The sequence below is a fragment of the Anopheles cruzii genome, chromosome 3, assembly GCF_943734635.1.
Source record: "Anopheles cruzii chromosome 3, idAnoCruzAS_RS32_06, whole genome shotgun sequence".
In the NCBI taxonomy this organism is placed as follows: Eukaryota; Metazoa; Arthropoda; class Insecta; order Diptera; family Culicidae; genus Anopheles; species Anopheles cruzii.
The window spans coordinates 85,316,334-85,335,411 of record NC_069145.1 but is presented as its reverse complement, the minus strand read 5'-3'; the positions used below and the strand labels follow the sequence as shown (position 1 = coordinate 85,335,411).

General features: G+C 51.3%; 1 protein-coding gene across 1 annotated transcript in view; it reads left to right on the top strand.

Annotated features, from left to right (window-relative positions):
* LOC128271190 (uncharacterized) overlaps nucleotides 1–19,078 on the top strand; it is a 63,876-nt gene that overhangs the window by 1,971 nt on the left and 42,827 nt on the right. Inside the window, exons 2-3 of the mRNA XM_053008632.1 lie at nucleotides 18,804–18,850; nucleotides 18,938–19,069. Coding sequence (XP_052864592.1) covers nucleotides 18,804–18,850; nucleotides 18,938–19,069 — 179 coding nt within the window. The remainder of the gene's footprint in view (nucleotides 1–18,803; nucleotides 18,851–18,937; nucleotides 19,070–19,078) is intronic.

Sequence of the window (19,078 nt, the reverse complement as noted above, 5' to 3'; positions counted from 1 at the left end):
GGTTGTTTGGTCAACTAAAAGTATCGCCATTAGAGACGGCGCCCCGCTTTAAAGGACACCGGATGCCGGTGCGGAACAAGCTTTCACAACAGAGCGAGCGTCACTGTGGACGATCCAAAATGGTTGGCAAACGAATCCCTGCTTAACGTGACGGGAAGCACCTGCTAAGAGGATTTCAAACAAAGCTGACCGACAGGTGTGGGGTTAAATGCGACGATTGGCATCGGGTTGATCGGTTTGAATCTCTTGGACTCGAACATTAAGCCGAATGAGTGCGAGGTGTGGTAGGTTACGAGGTTTTGGGAAAGTTTGCTTAGGTTTTGCTGGCTTTGGATAGTCGAACGGGGAACCCATCAATCCCTGGCCTTAATATCATAACCTGAACTAGCACAAAACATGGCGGAATATTATAAAAATGTCGGAAAATTGCAAACACAATTATTCGTATACTAAGTGCATTATCAATCTCTGAGCTTAGCCATAATTCAATCAAATATGCACCTACAGTTATTGTATATTCCATGATAACATTATGTTTGTTATTCAGTTTTGCCAGTTCGACTATACTACAAGTACCTTAAACAAAGGATAACCGGCCCCCCATCAATTAGCGAAACGATACTCCAGAGTTCAGGAGCGTTCAGGGCTCTACAAATGTAATGAGCCAACGTGCATTAGATTGGAGCGGTTTTCGATAAACACGAGTGCTCGAGGTGCAACCAGCTTCGAGTAATAAATTACCAGTTCACACTCACTGCAAAACTCGAGGATTGTTGTGCACCGGCAAGACCGACCCAGCACATATTGCATAAACATATGCCAGCGGTGCAAAATAATTTCACGCACCGCTGGCCCCTTTCACAACATGCAAACATGCCGTTGCAACAAAAGTGCGGTTGCAGTGATGGCTTGTTAAAAGGGACAACTTTACCTGCGCTGCCCGTGCACGTGTGCGTTGTGTCCTGGATCGCTAACGTTCTTTGCCCCGTACCTTCGCGACGACGGATACTTGTCAAACAATTTCCTTCATCTTATTGAAGGTGCCGATCCCGCACCGATAACGACCGTCACTCATTCAGCACCAACAATTACCCTTAGGACGATTCGATACTCTTGCGTCTCAGATCGTGTGTTCGAAGGAAGAAACACTTACGTGCTTCAATTGGTTCGCTTTAACTTTTCAACCCGTCGGCAACGGGTGAACTTATTTATGAAAGTTGCACAACAACCGAAACCCAACCCGTTCACGCGGCATCGAGTGTGCTGGAACGAACGTGTGTGTGCTGTAAGGAGTGGCATAAGTTGGGCTACGGGGGCCACAGCATCATTATAAAAAAGTAGAAGTAGAAAACATGCACGACGTGACAGGACCCCGGGGGTTGCACCTTGCACCAGCAGGAACGTGCCATCGACGAAACGTGCTGAAGTAAGTGAAGGTCTGCGAAAATGCTGATTATATGTCGATGCCCGTCTTTGAACCATTGGCTCGGAGCAGGTTCAATGGAGCATTTGCATTTTCTTCACCACTGTCGGACGGGGGGCTGACAACCATTTCTACTCCACTTTTTTGTGCAGCACGAAGTGACTCTCTTGAAACCGTCATCTGCATCGGTGGCGCGGTCCACGACGCTTCATTGAATGCTTTGGTTCGCTTTCTTGTTCCTCCCATGAATCGTCATTTCATCTGCATCCGCTTTGCATCGTTATTGAGCTAATGCATCTCAATTGTAAGAGAGAGAGAGAGCGCGCGCTCGATAGAGATAGGAAATGCATTCGTACCCCAAATGAAGTTTTGTTGAATGCGTCTGGGGACAATGGAATGCACACAGGAATGTTGCCCCGAGGCCCATAAAGTGCATCGGAAAGGGGTTACATTGAGTGGCGAAAATGCATCAATCGTAATTCGATTGATGGAGTGCGGCTTGGTTTTGTGGGTGTAAATGGCCACAAAGGCGTCCGTGTAATGTAAACGTATTTTGTGGCGTAAAATAAAACATCCATCACCGCACCGCATCGGGCACGGAAGGACCGTAATGCACGGTTCGAAGGATGTCTCGACGCTGAACTCAACAGGTGATCGAACAATAAAAGTACAACCTATTTTAAAGTATTATCGTGAGAGTGGGTTGGATGTATCAGTCTTAAGTGATAATCAAGAATAATTTCGTATTTTACATCCATGAGCCATGATTTTTTGACAGATGGAGGCGCCAGGTCCCTCACTAAAAGTCACTCTTTGCTAATGATGAAGACGCCATGTAGTTCTTAAAATTAACGACTTACCTCAGCATCATACATTTGGTTTTTAATCAAGAGTAAAAACATAAAAATAACACAAACAAACGAAACTATCATCACCCAATACCCAGCACCGTGGGTCAATGTTGATGATTTTATGAACCATTCACGGTTCAACCTTATTTTTTGCGGCCCCCGAACGCGGATGCTGTTTGGCAACATTTGGTTTCGCTGTGTTGGTGGCAACCGCTAGTTCCGGTTAGCAGCCTGCCTGCTGCCAACAGGGCAGCATCAAAACCGGGGTCCCGTCCCTGCGCCCGTTTTGTTGTCATTCCAGTTCCCTTCGCACTCGTTGGTCGCTGTTCGGGAGTAAAGAATCCGACCACACCAACACACGCCCAACGCCCGGTGGCTGGATGACTCGCCATTCACCAGCGAACCCTCCAGCTCCACCTCCAAAGTCGCCAATAATAACACACCCCGTGGTGGTGGTGACCCGTTTGTTTGGGAGGCTGCGAAGGGCTGCTGGAACGAGCCCGAACCCGAACCCGAAATAGCTCATCTGGTTTGTGGTGTGTTGCCCGGTGGTGAAATTCAACCAACGGTGGTCGGTGGTGAATAATTTTCTCACCGCTCACTGCTCACTCACTGGGGCGCGTGTGCCGGTGTATTGGTGGCACCGTTTCGATGCCTCCTAGATTGCTCACTCGCCTCGCAGAGAGAGAGAGAGGCACCACCGGGAGAGCAAACAGACATCACACAGCGACACCGGGCGCGGTGTGTTGTTATTGTTTTGCGTTGGCCGCATGTGGCGTGTGGAGGCGTCGGTGGGTTTTTCCCACTTCTCTTGCAGGACACAATCGAAACGGACTCGAGCTCCTTTCCGGTGGATCTTTCGACAATTCATCAGAAGCGTTCGCTCCGAGTTCGCTCTCGCAGCATCCGGCACCATGCAGTTGGCGAAAATATGGTCCACCGTCCGTGCGCTAGTATTGGTGGCGCATCCTCCTCGTGTGCCGTTTTGTCACGCCATCCAGGCGTCGTAGGCGAACCGAACCGAGCGAGGAACTAGTCGAGCGAACAGCAGATTGCACAAAGTCACGAAAGTTAATCTTGCTTGCCTAGGGTCGTTCGGAAGCGCTGGTTCCGGGCGAAAAAGCTGCCCATCGGTTGTGGGCAGCTGGTGGTTCACTTTAGCAGTTCCGCTCCATCGGATCTCGGTCTCATTGCACGACGGGTTCTTTGTCGTTATGTTTGTTTGTCAGTAGAAATTGCTGCAGCAGCAGGATCCTGTCTCAGGTTGCACGCCGAACGGTACGTGGAAACTTTCGGTGGTGAGTTTGAGGCGGTGAAAGTGAGATGATACCGTTGCTCACTGTTTCCTTATCTGTCTCGCCGTGGACACACTCACCGCTCATCACTCGTTGCCGAGATTGCTCACGGGCAATCTTCTCGATTGTACGCCGTCTGACGCGGAAGCCATTCGAGCGTGTGTGTCGTTCGCGTCCGAGTGTCCTCCGGCATGCTGTTCACGTGCGTGTGCGTGTGTGTGTGTGCGAGTGAGAGCGTGCGTTTGTTGTGCTCGTCCTCGATGAGCCCGTAGTGTCCCGGCCTGCAGGCGCGTTTAGTGAGTGACGTCACGGCGGTCCGTAAACACGTCCGCTCGTGTTGGTGGTGACCAAATCCCCGTAGTGGCCGTCGTCGTCGTAATCGGTGGGTGCGAAGAAGCATTTGAAATGTGCCGAAGTGCAATTCGAAGAGTCCAATCGAATCCTTTGTGGCATTCAACCAGTGGGTAGGGAAGATTTTCGATGCTGTGAGGCTTTTGGACACGGCCCAGGTCCAAGTTGCTTACTATCTTGCCTTACGTTGAGCTTTCGGAGGTTCCCAATCATCGCGTAACCGCGTGAAGTGAGACACAATGGGATTAATGCGAGGCGAAAGGAAGTCGAAGCCACGGACGACGGCAAAGTAAAGGAACGCCCGAACCGTCACGAATGCTGCGGGACGAAAAGTTACGCTCTTTTTCCAGCGAACCGGAGCGGAGCATAATTTTCCTGGAGCCTGGCGGGGAGCAGCTTCCTTCTGGGAAGCCTTTTGTTGGCCCATTAGCGCAGTGCATTGGTTTCGTTCGCGAGTTCGCGTACAACTTTACGGCCTCTGGCCCCCGGCAGGTTTCCGGTGTCCAGTGAAATCCCCGTCCCCGTGAACTAAGCACATAAAGAGCGATTTTTCTTGACGTTTATTTTCCTTACACCCGGAACATGAATTAGTTATTTTGAGAAAAGCAAGACGGACTTCTTGAAGCTCTAACCTCTTGATTCCTTCGCCCATCAGTGTCCTGGGTGACCTCTTTACCTCCACGTAACCGTGCCGTTCTAAAAAGTGTAGGGACAGGACTCTTAAAGCACAAACCGGGTTGCACGGTCGGCCAGCCGCCTCATCGAGTTTGAAGTGCGCTTCATGGTCCCCAGCGGGCCACAGCAGGTTCGCGCGTTGAATTATTCATAAAAGTTACCGGAACGACATTGAGTGTCAAATAACTCGTTACGCCCCGTCAGTGTGCGCGAAGGTGTGAATCGAAGGTTCCATCCGTGTCACCGGAGTGGTGCGGGGCAAAAATGCTAACCCCGCGAGCGGTACGATGGAAAGCGATCACTAATCAAACGTGTCGAACGCTAGCGGGAGGTTCACCGACCGCGGCGGGGAGCGAAAGTTTCCATTAGGATTATTGAAATCATTACGGTTCGGCATCACGGATACTCGACGGAGCTCCCGACCGTCTCTCGGTAGCTTACAAATAGCGCACGCTCCGCACCGGGTTCATCGTGCCCTGGAGCCATCTGTCCTGGAGGGCCACGGAGACACTTCACGCCAGGAAAGATTCCTCTGTGACAGACCGACACCGGTGAGTGAGTGACATCATGCAAATTGCCTTCCACGCTAAACGCTTCCTCGGGCACACGTGCGATGGCTCCGTTTCCGTTTTCCGGGCTATCCAGCGAAGAACGCACCAGGTTCCAGTGTCACCGAAAGCGGCACAGGAAACCAACACCACCACCGAACGTTCCATTTCGTGGAACAAAAATTCAATAACACCACCTGGATGCGTCGAATGCGGGCGCCACATGCGCAAGGCCGGAAAGGACCGGAGAAGCCATCGCCGGGAGCGCGGGAACGGATTCAACTGAAGCCCATTAAAGCATCGCGCAAATTGATTACCACGAAAACGTCATAAATCACCATTTTAAAGCCCCGTCACGAAAAGCGAGAGTTGCTAATCTGGATCCGGGTCTGTGTTTGAAATTAATTTCTCTCACTTGGCACTGGCACACAACCGGACAGGCGCTCGTTAAAGCACAGGTGGTATGATTTTTATTGCACCCCCATCCCGTCATGGCCCCGTTCGGATGGCTGACAAAACCATTCGCGGCCTGGCGTGTGTCCTGGCTGCATTTGTCGAATTGTTGTTGCGTGATGTTTTATGGTGCAATACATAATCGGTTACGCCGTTCATCATTTGTTTGCGGGCCCGTTCACCGCCCGTTCGGGCCCCTGGCGGTGGCGGGACAATGTGGAAAATTACGACCCTCCAGGGGGTCGTTTCCGGTGGCAATGTGTAGCTGCTACGCCGTCACCGGTTCGATTCGTTCGAAACACACTGCAGATGAACACGTACACGTCTTCGGGCTTTCGCGTAATGATCACACACCGTCGCGGTCGGCACATACACTCAAACACACACACAGCCACACGGCCCGGATGGGGATTTCGGGTGCGTCATTTTTATTGTCAGTCCCCGCCATTCCGCGGCGAAGGTCCCTTCCCGGGGGGGAAACCGGCCCGGTGGGTTGCTGCAGAACCTTTACTTGATTAACAAAGGCATAAAAACGGGACGGCGACGGCGGACAGTGAACGATGAGTTTACGGTTCAAAGGTGTGTGGCTTGTTTATTTTTAACAAGTCTGTCGGTGCGGTGAACCGTATCTAACAATTCGCCCGGGGATGGTATCATAAAAATAAACGCTGTCAGCCTGGACAGCAGGGCTTCATCTGATCGAGACGCCACACTCGTCAATCGACCACATTAAAGGATCTCTCGAATAATGTCACGACTTTGGTGAGCCCCCGAAAAGGCCATCTCCATCATCGATCGGCCTTTAGCGTGTCAACGTGAGCATCACCACCAACCGAGCAGATTCCACCCATCGTCCGACTCTTGATTACGATTACAAGCCACTCACGGGGAGGTTGTAATTGGACGTGCCATTCAGGGTGCGCCTGATTCAGCCGATTGACTCGTGTGCACTCCGTGTAGGCCCTGTGGTATGCTTGGAATGGGCCCAGGACGGTGACCGGTAACGGCGAGAGGATGCCACTAAATCATTTCGACAACCCACTCTCGGGTGCTCAACAAGTGACACCAATGGTCGTCGATGTTTTCGCCCCAAAATTTAGCCACTAGGTGTCGGCGTGGTTCGACGTGTGTCACTTTCGTACGGAGGTCGGGATCCTTTTTGTCGTGGTCGGTGGAGGTCGAACCGATTTGCAGTAAATTCTGCTCTCGAGTCTGTAATCTGTAAGCACCACACAACGGCTTGGTCCATTCCTTTTTTGACCGAAGGAGCGTAATACATAAACATTAATTCCTAATACTGCCCCCTGCCCCTAAAGAGGCGTTTGCCCAATGAAGATTCATCACGTTCATGATCGTTTTTCCGTTCCGTTGCGCTTTCCCCGCGTCGGGGATTAATATGGAAAATCCGCCGTCCGCCCGAAAATCATCGATCAGCGGCCATCGGATTGGTGCGGAAGAGACAATTAAGGAGGAAATCAATAAGGATAAAGTCGTGAGTCGGAATCGAGAGCGTTCTCCCACGTGCAGCGCGCCCGGTGCCAGCGGAACTGATTTTCGAATCCATTACCACTCCACCGGAAGTGGTTGCGGAGTGGCTGCGGGGCTGTATCGCACGAACGGCAGGGGACGGTATTTCGGGGGACGCTACTTCACTGAGTTTTTTCACAGAACCGAGCGCACCATTCTCTCCCGGGCAGGATGTAGCCGGAAAGTATTTCCGGCTGATCTCAGCCACTCGGCGCAAAGCAAGCATTCCTTTTTATTCGGCACCGAGTGCCGTCCCGGGGCCGGGATGTGTGGTAAAATATTTGCACGAAAATGTGAAGCAATCTAGAGGGAAGAAGAAACGCTCACGCCAGTTCCGTGGGAGTTTTGGGTTATTAATTCTTATGTTCCGCTTGCTTTCAACCCCGGTCCGAGGCTGGGATCGATAATTTTTGGACGATGCCCCACGGTGGTGGCCAACTAGAACTAGAAACGCCGACCCCGTTCGGCCGACCGTTGTCTTGTTGGCTGTGTTTTTGACGTGCACGGCCTGCTTTGTGGTGGGCTGAACATTAGTTTTCTGGCTACGAGTTTCTTTTATGGCAAATCCGGTCCAGCCGGTTTCCGGTGGATGGTTTCAAGCTGGCCGAGATGGACACCGGCAGCAACATTAACTCTTCACCGGGCACGGAATAAAACTCATGTGAATTATTTCTTCTTGACCAGGCTTGAGTCGGGTAGCGCCCATTTCAGCAGCAGATTATTTAAATCTCCAGCCTTCCAGGGGCGCCCTCTAAACTCATTAATCATCATTTATGGGTAGTGATTTATGGGCAACTCCACCCCGAAACGTATGGTCAGCGCGGATCCTTCGCCGTTCGCCGCCGAGTGACGCTGCACAACGGCGGTTAATTTTAAAACCCGATTCAATAAACCCGTAAGTTTGTGGCGTAAACTTTTCCGAAGGTCGCGAAGACATGCGAGGGATGACACATCAGATGCTGGGCGCCTCAAATGAACTATTCACACACAACACTGGTGCCAGCATCCCGAAAAAAGAGATACGTTTATGGTGGGGTTCAATTAATCATAAACCAGCTTTCAGTGAGTTTAACGAGCAGTCTCATGATGTCCCTTTTTTGCTCCCCCCAAACGATGCCGTTCCAGCGACTGCCGGATCATGTGTGCCGTTGCTGGCGACGCGCGGCACACGGAGGAGGTAAACACTATAATTTTGCCATTTCCAGGCGAGCCCGGGAGTTGCGATAAAAATATCAATTTTCGTTCGCTTCGCTGAAAGATGCTATCAGAACGTTTTAACTTGTGCTATCCTTCCACTCTCTCCGTCTCTCTGGGGGGTTGTTTGCGATTTAGTTTGTGAATTTACATAAAGTGCCTCCCGGTTGATGTGTTCATTCCCGGGATCCTTCCATTCGGGAGTACGGCGGCGGTGGGATACGCCTTCATCGTCGGTCCCCTCGGGTTCAAGTGGCGTGACGCCACCATCATTGGGTTCGCATCCTGGTCTGGCTGGATCGAATAATTTCTTCCCTGAATTCCCGACCCGTGCGGAATACCTTGCGTAAAACACTTTTTGCCAGCACTGTGGCAAACACGGATGTGGTTGGCATACAAATTAACGCCCCGGTGATTGCTCGCTGAGGCGGGCAAGGAAAAAATCTCGACCCACCGGCACGGCGAAGACGATGGGATTATAAGTTACTAAATTAGGCGGAAACCACGACCAGGACGGCGTCGTCTGGCTCACATGCTCCGGCGCTCGGTAGGCCATTTAATTGCCGCTCGCCTCGAGTAACGCCTCGCCTCGTGATGATCCCGCATCACCGAAACCTAACACCCGTTGAAACTGAGCTTCTCCGACTCGCTTCTCAACGGCCAGCCAGCCGGACCGGGCCCCCATCGAGGGGCCTGGGTAATAACAATAATTAACCGACAATAAAGCTCCCTTGTCAGGGACACCCGCTCGGGTGAACTCTGGTCCCTGGCTGGCGATTGATGAGGGTAGCTTCCGTTTCACTTCGCTTGGTTCGTGTTCCGTGCGTCCGTGGTATGATTTTCTAATAATGAAATTTTTTTTACATTTTCCTTTGGTATCTTAAAAAAGTGAATACATTCCTGATACGAAGCTAAGCCATACTGGCAATTGCTGTCAACAGAATTGTCTCGCAACGGTTCACTAAAGCAATGAAGCAAGGGACCCCATCGAACGACGTGGCTTGAGTAAGGTTTCATTGTGCAGGGAGCGACCCAACGGCGTCAGACGTCACCGATGAGTCGAAATTCCGGGCACGTTTCCGATTTAAATGGTGTCTGTGATATAATTTCGTTTTTGGTTTTTCCATTCATTCACGACCGACGACGGAAATTGGTTTTCCCTTATCTGCTCAATCAGTGCGTGCAAAAATCAAAAATATTGAACCGAAATAGGTCGCCTTCGGCCCCCCCTTCGGAGAAGCTGCCTTTGATCGGTCGAACCATTTGGCCTTGGCGCCCGGGGGCTCAACGATTGCCGAGGCCTTTAAAGTAATTTAATATTTTCTCTATTACCGCACCGCACTATACACCCCTGGGTGATGTTGCCCTTGTGCCCCGACGGCCAGGATTTAATAGTTTTATAAATTAAATTTTTCCATCAATCAGAGCGTACTGATTGGCAATGATTGAGAATTGTTATGGCTGCAGCAGCCGTCCCGGGGCCGCGAGGGAGCCCCAGAGTCCGTGGTGAATTAAGTTATTTTATTTGTGTTCCATCAGATTGAAGCGGTGGAGAAGAACAGAGGCGATGCGGGCTGAACGTAAACGCGTTGTCCACTATATGGATCGTAAAGGTTTATTTTCTTCTCCTCGTTAAAACCCAATCTAGCCCATCAGTTTCCAACCAAATTACACCAAACAAAAGCGTGAAATTGTCTATCCAATGGGCTAAAGGATTTGATAGCGCAGGGTTTGCCGAGATTCCGTAAGATGGCGGCTCCGAAACGGGCCCATAAACGTAGGACGTGCAAATGACCTTTAAAGCAACCATCTTGACCCACTTGCCACAACCGAAAGCGTCTACTGAAACGACATTTAGCTAACCGGAATGTCTGAATCTGACTGGTAAATTGAAAAGTAATTTATGTTTCCTCTGCCCGGACTCTCGGATGACTACTATATTGGCCTATTTAAGTGCAATCATCCCGTTTGGCCATTCGCCATTCGTCGGTTTAGAGTGCTTCAACTCGAGCACTCTCGATGTGCTTGACACAAGCGAAAGAACCCTACCGTGGCAGGCGAGGCGGGCTATTCAATTAGCTCTATTTAGTTTTTTGATGAACTCTTCTAGCACCGATCAAGAACTAGTCTCAATCATCAGCAACAGCAACAGCAGCAGCAGCAGCAACAGCTACACTTTCTAGTTAGTATCTCGACGTTATCGCTCTGCCGTAATTATTGCCTAATTTGGTTTAATTTAATCTTTGGCGCTCGCTTGCGAGATAGAGATAAGAAGCACACGGGACACGGGACGAGATTGTGTCAAATTTTCACCAGACTCGGGGTTCTGAATACGGAAACAGCTTTTGTCGTCGTGTCGTCCCTCCGGTACGCCTGTGATCACGGCAGGTTCACGGCAGATTAAAAGCTTTAAAACCCATCACGGTGCGGGTTTGGTGGTGGCAATTTCGTCGACAAGCATCTTTCCGCAACGAATTCGAAAGTCCTTCCGCCATTTATCGTAACGATAGTCTCCGGGAATCTCGGTCCCCGGATCACGGGGGACGGCGTCCGTCGGAACGTGTCTCGTACTCTCGCAGATAATCATTAATATGCAGAAAACGTTACAATACGCTGAACCTATCCGGCAACGGCTCAGTGAGCATATCGTCAAACAATCGGCTCCGGGCCCGGCCCCTTCTCGAGTGTGCCACTCTTCTATCTTTTGTGTTAATCTCACAAGAATTAATATGCGGACCCGGCTCCAGCTGGCTAGTGGAGAGAGAAAGAGAGAATTAGAAAAGAGCGAGAGAGAGTGGCCACATGGAAGGGTTTCCGCTTTCAGGTGGCAACCCAAAAAAAAAGAAAACTCTCGGATGAAAACATCCCATGTGAAAATTTGCTTCATTTCGCTTCCTTTGCAAAGGCAAACAATCTCGTCGTCGTCTCTGGAGCATCTTTTCACTCAACACGGTGTCTGCTTAAATATTGCATGCCAAAGGACCGAAAGCAAACATTAAAGGATTACGCTCAATAGCGCAGGCCAACAGGCAGCGTGGCGGCACGGGTGGCGGTGGCCGGTGGCGGCCATCATACGCCGACGTCGGGCGGTGGCTGGTAGCTGGCAGTCGAGGGTCGCGCAGGAAACGAGACGTAAACTTGGCTACCCCATGGGGAGCCAACACGAGGCTATTTACGTGTTTCCACCGAAAGCGTGGTTCGCAGACGTTCAACGACACTTCCCGACGCCCCGTGTATTCCCGTTGCCCGTTTTTCAGTTCCCCGAACGCGTTGGGCAGCGTGGAAGGCGCGCGACGGTCATGCTCCGTTGCAGCCGATGGGCCACCAGGCGCCTCCACCAAGACGACGATCAGGACTTGATGGGTATTTTGCCGCCAACGCGACACGGTACGGCAAATCTGCAAGCGTGACCCACGGGCGCTGCATTATTGATGTCTCCGGGGGCTTGTGGTTGATTGCGGGGCCTTACCTTAAGAACCAATTAAAACGATTCGAGAACATTAATCGATGACAACCGACGAGGAGACGGAAAGTTTTGAAGTCCCGATTACGTATGCATCTTAAAGAGCTATTTAATTCAATTTCATCATCTCCTTTCCGATACTGTCAGTCATCTTGCAAGGTTGGTAAGTCCTCTTTACGAAACACAACAAGCTTCAGTTCCTTTCGTCCACATCAACACATTCTCGTCAACCATTTTGTACATTTCTGAAACACGAAACAAATATCCAATATCCTCGCCGCACATGTTGTGGTTCGTTCGTTATTGTTTTACAAAGATCCTTCACCGTGGCAAACTTCACCACAGCACCAGATGCATTTTATGTTCACGCTCACTGGCTGCAGCGGTCGGAACCGCAACAAAGGACGCAACTGTTTATTCCCCGGTGCCATGCTCCATGCTGGCGGGACTAGATCGAGGACGAAACTTACGTAGCTACAGAGTATCTGCGTAGTGTTTGTTGTGCTTCTCGAGTGTGGAAACCTTGCAACTTTGTGGTAATTTCAAGCAACACATCTGTAAAATGGTTGCCCCAATGAAATGTTAGACATCGAAACCATTCTGATGTGTACCTTTCCGACTGTAGACGCTCCGTAGTGAACTAATCTATATTCTAGCCCCCGAGCAAAAGCTTCCGAAAACAAGAATATTTGAGTATTTGTGCACCAGCTTCTTGGAAGCTGCAACACTAACAGAGAGTCATTAGCACAAGTGGCTACTTCAGCAAAATGCAATCACCCTCCACGGGCTTCGCATTTCTTTTCCGAAACATTCATTCCGTTTGTAGAAGTCAAAAGTGTGACGCCCGACGTCCCGACTCGTGACGCGTGTGGCAGTCAGACATCCTCTCTCACAGTTCATCATCTTTCACTTGGAAGACTCTTGGATTGCAATTCAAATATGATTACCGCCAGACTGGGTCACGGAGCCAACGGAGAAGCACCAGCCACTAGGGGATGACTTGCATTGAAAGCACTTCTTGGCAATCGCTTTCCCGAGCTCGCTCTCGTCCCGAGCGCAGCGCGTCATACGGACTGCAGGCCAAGCTAATAAGCACTTCGTTACAGCCATAAAGTGTTCGACGGTCGAGACAAAGAACGGCGAAAACGGTGCCAACCTTTCGCTGACTCGGCACGGCCACAGCTTTCCAGATCCTGGCTGGCACACTTTGTGTTTGATCTGTGGATTCTGTGGTGTGTGCGTTAGGGCGACGACTGCAAATGTGGTGCAGTCGGTCAAGACCGTCGGCCATAATTTATGGCTGGTCATGAAAACGAGAATTTCGATAACGACGGCTCAGCCGGTCCGGAGTGGACTAAATCGAGCGCAATGAATGACTGCAACAACATTCAAGGACCGCTTGACGGATGACATGAAATGGGAATGGGAATCGTTCGAGTGAGAGCGACCACTTGTTACGAAAAGGCACTAAAGGTACCGGCCGGGGGGTAAGTAAATCCGACGGAGTTAGTTTTCTCGTCGAAGTGAACGAAGAATGACTGTTGCAAACGTTTTTAACTATTCGTACCCGTAAAGTGTATGGAGGGCGCTTGAAAACCGATTCAATTTCCAGTTACAAAAAAAAGGATAAACCCTGGGTTGCGTTTCCTGCTGCGCCATAACGAGAAGAGATGTTGCATTTTCAATCACAATGTACTTTTACGATTCAGAACGCGCCCAAGAACGGTGCTACGGTTCGTTTGCCTTCTCGCCGGTCCGATTTGTGTTCGGGCGCGGCTGCAGATGTTATGCTCCGACGTACGGCACAATCCTTGAATCCTTTGCCACTGCCGGGGTATTCCGAATCTGCAAACGAATAAGCGAAGGTAACATATTGCAACCATTGCCCGGGAGGCCACCACCGGCAGGTTTCGCTACTTCAGGCCGGGGCGGTAAGAAACATAAAATGTTTTCTACCGCACACAACCGGCACACCGAACCCGACCAGCTTGGAGCAAAAAGGACCACAGAAAGAGAGACCGAGTTTCCTAACTGTCTCCCAACTGAGTTCGGTGCCGGATTTACGGTTGCACCCGGATGGTTAAACCTTGAAACAGATCGGCACCGAGGTCCGGGACGGGTTTTGGGGAGCCAAAATCCTGCCCATTACTTGTCGGAAGCAAATCAATAGTTTTTAAAATTCAATTTACTCTCCATCAGGTTTCGTTCACCACAGGATTACTGCCAAGCCGGGGAATGGAAATCCCCGTTGGGTGGCGTTCAGTAAGTGGCGTGTGAACTGATGTGAGTTGGTCGGAACAAGCAGCTCTGAAAAAAGATCCCGATATGGTTGCTGTTAAGTTTGATTAAATTCTGCCGCTTAGTTGATTAGGAAATGCAAAAGGAACCATCCAACGTCTGAACCGAAAACCAGGGTTCCTGCCGCAATAAATGCTTCCATAAATCAGCAATCCCTGCATTGTTGACCATTTTCATATGCTGCCCCACAACACGGACGCAAGTAAAATGATGAAGAATCATCATTTTCCAACATTTAATAAAGCTTCTACATCCAGCCAGTGGAGTCCAATTTCGGGTGCCACTCAGTACCATTCGGGATCCCCGGGGGGGCTACGTTAGGATGCTTCCGAAAGCGATGCAATAACTGGCACCGCCGTCATCGGAGCCACACGGCCACCGATTTTATTAGATGTGTGGCAATGCACCAGCATATTACGGTGCTGTTGCTGGTGGCCTCCCCGGGAGGCGTTATTTGGCCCGGATTTGGCCACAAACACACGTACGACACACAACGAGAGCCGCTCCCGCCTGCCTGCTTCCGGTGCACCTGTCATGTCACACCGACTCGGTTCGCGAAATGCGTCGCTTCAGGAAGTCGCCCACCTACCGGCCATGCGGCGCATGTTTGAGTTTCGGCATCACGTGCCTCAACCCAAGCGCCGCCTCCCTCCTATGCGGGGCTTCAATTTCCGGATCAGGCGCAGCTCCGGAGCAGCACGCCTGTAATGATGGCACCGGTGGGATGGAAAGGACCGGAGTTATGTTGGCGCGAATGGCGCGAGCCGCCACCTTCTGGCGGGCACGTTGTTTGCAATCCACGGGGGCAGGGTCGTTTCCGATCGGCCTTGGGCGTGCGATTGGGCTTGGTTTGCTTTACTTTAGCCGTAAATTAACCTGCCCAGATGAGAAGCACAAATAGAGCCACCGATTCGTGGCGCGTGATTCGCGCGCTAGTGCAGCATTCAATTAAACTTTTGCGAACTCTGGGCCGAAAGCCTTTTTTTCGCTCTCTGGAATCGATGCACTGTTAAACACTCGCTTGTGCGCCAATAGATCATCAACTTTTAATCAACTTTGTGTGAACATGTAAACTAAATTAATCATCACAAAGCCCGATGCCCGATAACGCGGCCACCGTAAAGTCTAATGTTGGATGCGAGAAAATCGAGCTGCTCGAATATACTTTCCAGCGACATTACTTCACGTTCATTATCGCTCAGCGCCCATGGTGACGCCAAATTTGCACGTTCCCGGGCCCGGTAACGACACAGTAACAACGCTGTTAACATGCAAATGCAGCGCCAGCCGGTTGCGATAATTGCATGTTGCACGAAGGGCGCGAAGTGCCTCCGGCACGGTGCACCATGCGGCCGAACAACCGCAATAATTCGCAAGCGCATGTATTTGCGTTCCGTTCCGGCTGGCACCGTTCGGAGCCGGCGTAAATTATGGATTCAATTTTGAATCCATTCACCGCCCCGGGATACGCCTTGGGGTGCGCTCATGCAACACGGACTTTCCCGAGAACGGATTTGCAACATAAAAGCGGCGTAAATTGTACGGAATTTTGTCTAACTTTGTGGCATCGACGAGGGCTTCACTTTCCAAGAAAATCCCACTTTGTTCACTTCGAACCGGCTTCGATGCACTCCGAGCTTAATCGGGACCAAGCGCACGAAAGGACGAGCATCGCAGAAACTGTAAGTGTTGCCGGCGTCTTCGGCCGGCGTTTTCAAGGGCACCGTTGGTGAGCCTACACAACATCCGACACGTAGCCGAGACGCAGGGCTGGCGCAGGTTCTTCCAGGATCATAGTTCAATGAAGTTTTGCGTCTGCCACGCCACGTCGCGCGGAGATGAGGAAATCCTTCTCAGCGATGGACCGACGGCAAGCTGGGCCCGGGTCGTACGGTGACCGGAAGCTACCTTCAACCGATCGTTCGCCAAATCAACTTTCGTAAACCGGTTCACAATTAAGCGTCTTCCGGTAGCCCGGCGCGCGAGGTGAGCCCCCTAAAGTGGCCCTCAGCCAGGAGAGGCAAGCTCCTTGGCAGAACCCGCCAACGTAATCGGTGCCACCGAAGAATGCTAATCCGGAAACTATTTCTCAATCTCCCACCGGGGAAGTCTTACAAATGCTGCCATCCTCTTTTCCATTTTTGCGAATGATCGATCGCTTTCCGGGGCACCCGGACGGACGGACGGGCCCGGACTTGATGAAAGTATCGTCAAAGTAGTTTGCACTTCCGGCGCTCGGCGGCTCGAGAGGTACGTTAGTGTCGAGTATCGGAGCTCCTTTCATCTGTTCATCGGGCTCCGTCCGAGTCGCGGCCCCCTCCGGTTCGCTTAAAGCGTTCTGCGAATCCGGTAGGGCTGCAACGAATGGCAGCAAGAAAGGATTACCGCTACCGGCGGTTGATGAAGAAAGTTTACCACCGTGGCACGCGAAGCACACACCATTGTGGCGGGCGTATCGATTTTTCATTACCACCGACAGCATCTTACACGCGCGTGTGAAGAGTATTGGCTCTGCAGGAATACGCCGTACCGTTCCAGGAGCACCGGAGGAAGTTTTCTTTCCATTACCGAGAGCCGAGTGAATGGCGCGAATCAGTGCGATTTCTATAACAAAAAGAAAAACACTTTGATCAGGCTGCTGGAAAATGCTGGCGGCGATGAAAAATGGATGGAAGAAAATGGAAAAGAAAGGAAACCCGCAACCCGCAAAGTACTTCCACGTCGCGGGTCCTTCTTGACCAGCGACATCCGGCCAGCGATGTTTTTCTGTCCCGATGGGAATGGAATTTCCACCGGTTTTCGTTTTTCCCTCTACAACCGACTCCATTGTCGTCCTTGAGTGGTAGCGATAAGGGAGTTGAGTGATCGGAATCGGGAACCAATATCCGCCGGTGTCCGTAAATTGAATTATACTTCCTGCTGGTCTAGGTTGACGGTGGTTGAAACGGGAATGGGAACTTTTCTATTCCCCAGGAATTAGTATGTTGGTGGCCCAAGAGTTTAATTGCTCGTTACTGAGCCATCTACACAGCTACGTTGTGGGTTGGAAAATTAACCCACTAACCAATATTATCGGTTCAGAAAATAATTATCACCTTCGTGGGTCAACTTACGGGTAAATAATTAAACGCCACCTCAAGCATAGATGAAGAGTGCGCCAATCCGCAGAGTGAGACTTAGGCCGCGTCAGTCGATTACTATTGATCGCCAAACTTTGCTAATAACACCCATCGGAGAGGGGGTCCTTCCAGCACCACCTTCGCGTCCAGCTTCGGTCTCAGACGGAGCCAGGTTTCCGGGTTGCAGTCAACTCCAGCGGGTCGTGGTGTAATCGCACGGAACATCCCCGTAAAGCCGTGCGTAGGAGAGCGATTAGGAGAATAATCGCATTTTCCGGCCACGCACCTTCCGGTCGCGGTGCGCTTTTTTCCGTTCGGTTTCCTCCTGGGGCCCCGACTTTCTTTTTCCCTGCCATCTCAATACCACATTCCAATCGGTTCCCGATCCGGCTGCTGGTGGCTCGGCTTGGCTTGGCGTCTACTCCACGTTTGCACGCGCGCAACCGACAAGGTGATGAGCGATGGAGAAAATTGGCCCTTCTCCATACGTAATGCGTCCCGTGCTGGCCCCCCGGGGGGCGCTCCCGATTACGAGCGGTACGTGCCGGTTTCCCGGGCCCTTTTCACGGGTAAACTTCACGGACATTATCCGGAGTTGAACGACAAGGCGCGCCGATCTGGCTCTGGCTCTCTGTTGACCTTTGTTTGACCCGCCTTCTTCCCCACCCCGGGAGGGGAAACAAACAGAAAATTATCGTCAAGATGCTTGAAGTGGCACATCGTAGCAGGCTGTACGGGCTTAAAGCGGACTCGTTCCGTTACACGGCCGTTATTGGATTTCGCAGCGCACTCCGTGCGACGCTCGCAGACATTAGATGTCGCAGACGCTCACCGACTTCCGTCCCTTTTGTCCCTCACGCACCTCACGCACTTGTGTTCGATAAAATATGGAAGAGTGCGTTCGCTTTTAGTGCCACTTTGCAATAAATAAAAACATCGCCAATCGCCGTTCACGTCGCAGCGTACGACATCGTGGGGCCCCTAGATCTTATGCTGTCGTTCGTATCGTACACACACACAAACAGAGCCTTCTCACCTGCGCCGTGTTCCGTTCGCCATTATCTCACTGTACGGGGATTACCGGGTGAATCCGAACGACGTTGGGATGAAGCCTCCGGAAATCCCGTCAACCTAGCGAGTGTGTGTGTGCGAGGTGCGGCAGCAAAACATGCAAACCTGGTGGCGTGTGGAGAGGACAAAAACATGTATTTATAGTACGAAACAAATGGCCCAATTGGGCTGCAGATGTCGTAAGACCTCGTGTATTATTTTCGCTACGGCTTCGAACATCCCTAATGGCCCGTCCGCAATATGCTGAGATTCTATGCTGTGTGCCGTGTCGTTCTCTAGTAAGCCCGCATCGGGGATTCGGATACGAAGGGATACGAAATCACCTTCGGTTCGGTTCACCAACGCCTGCTGCGAGTCCGACTCTGTGGGAGATGTAATGTAGGTGCGCCCAATGCCACGGCACTGATTTCACAAAGCAACCATCGGCCAACCACCGAAGTGTCCGTTGTCACCGTTTGATTGCGCATTTCATTGCATCGCTCTGTCACCCTCTATTCTAATGATGCGGCCATGTTTTTCTTTCGCACCATTGCAGGCCTTCACCACGCGGCCTCGCTAGGGAACATCGACACATCGTCACAGGTAAGGGACCGAGTTTTCCGCGTCGATCGCCGATTTTGGAACGCCGCGGCCCTATCACTAACTTTCTCATCCGTCCCTCCATTTCAGTCGAAAGTACATTTAGCCGCACGAAGCTACGACTCCGAAGATGAAAATATGGGCCGCAAGAAGGGACGGCCTTATGAGACGAGCCCGTGCTCGCGGGCCCCGGTCTACTCGAAGGGAGACATCCGGGAGCAGGTGAGTTGG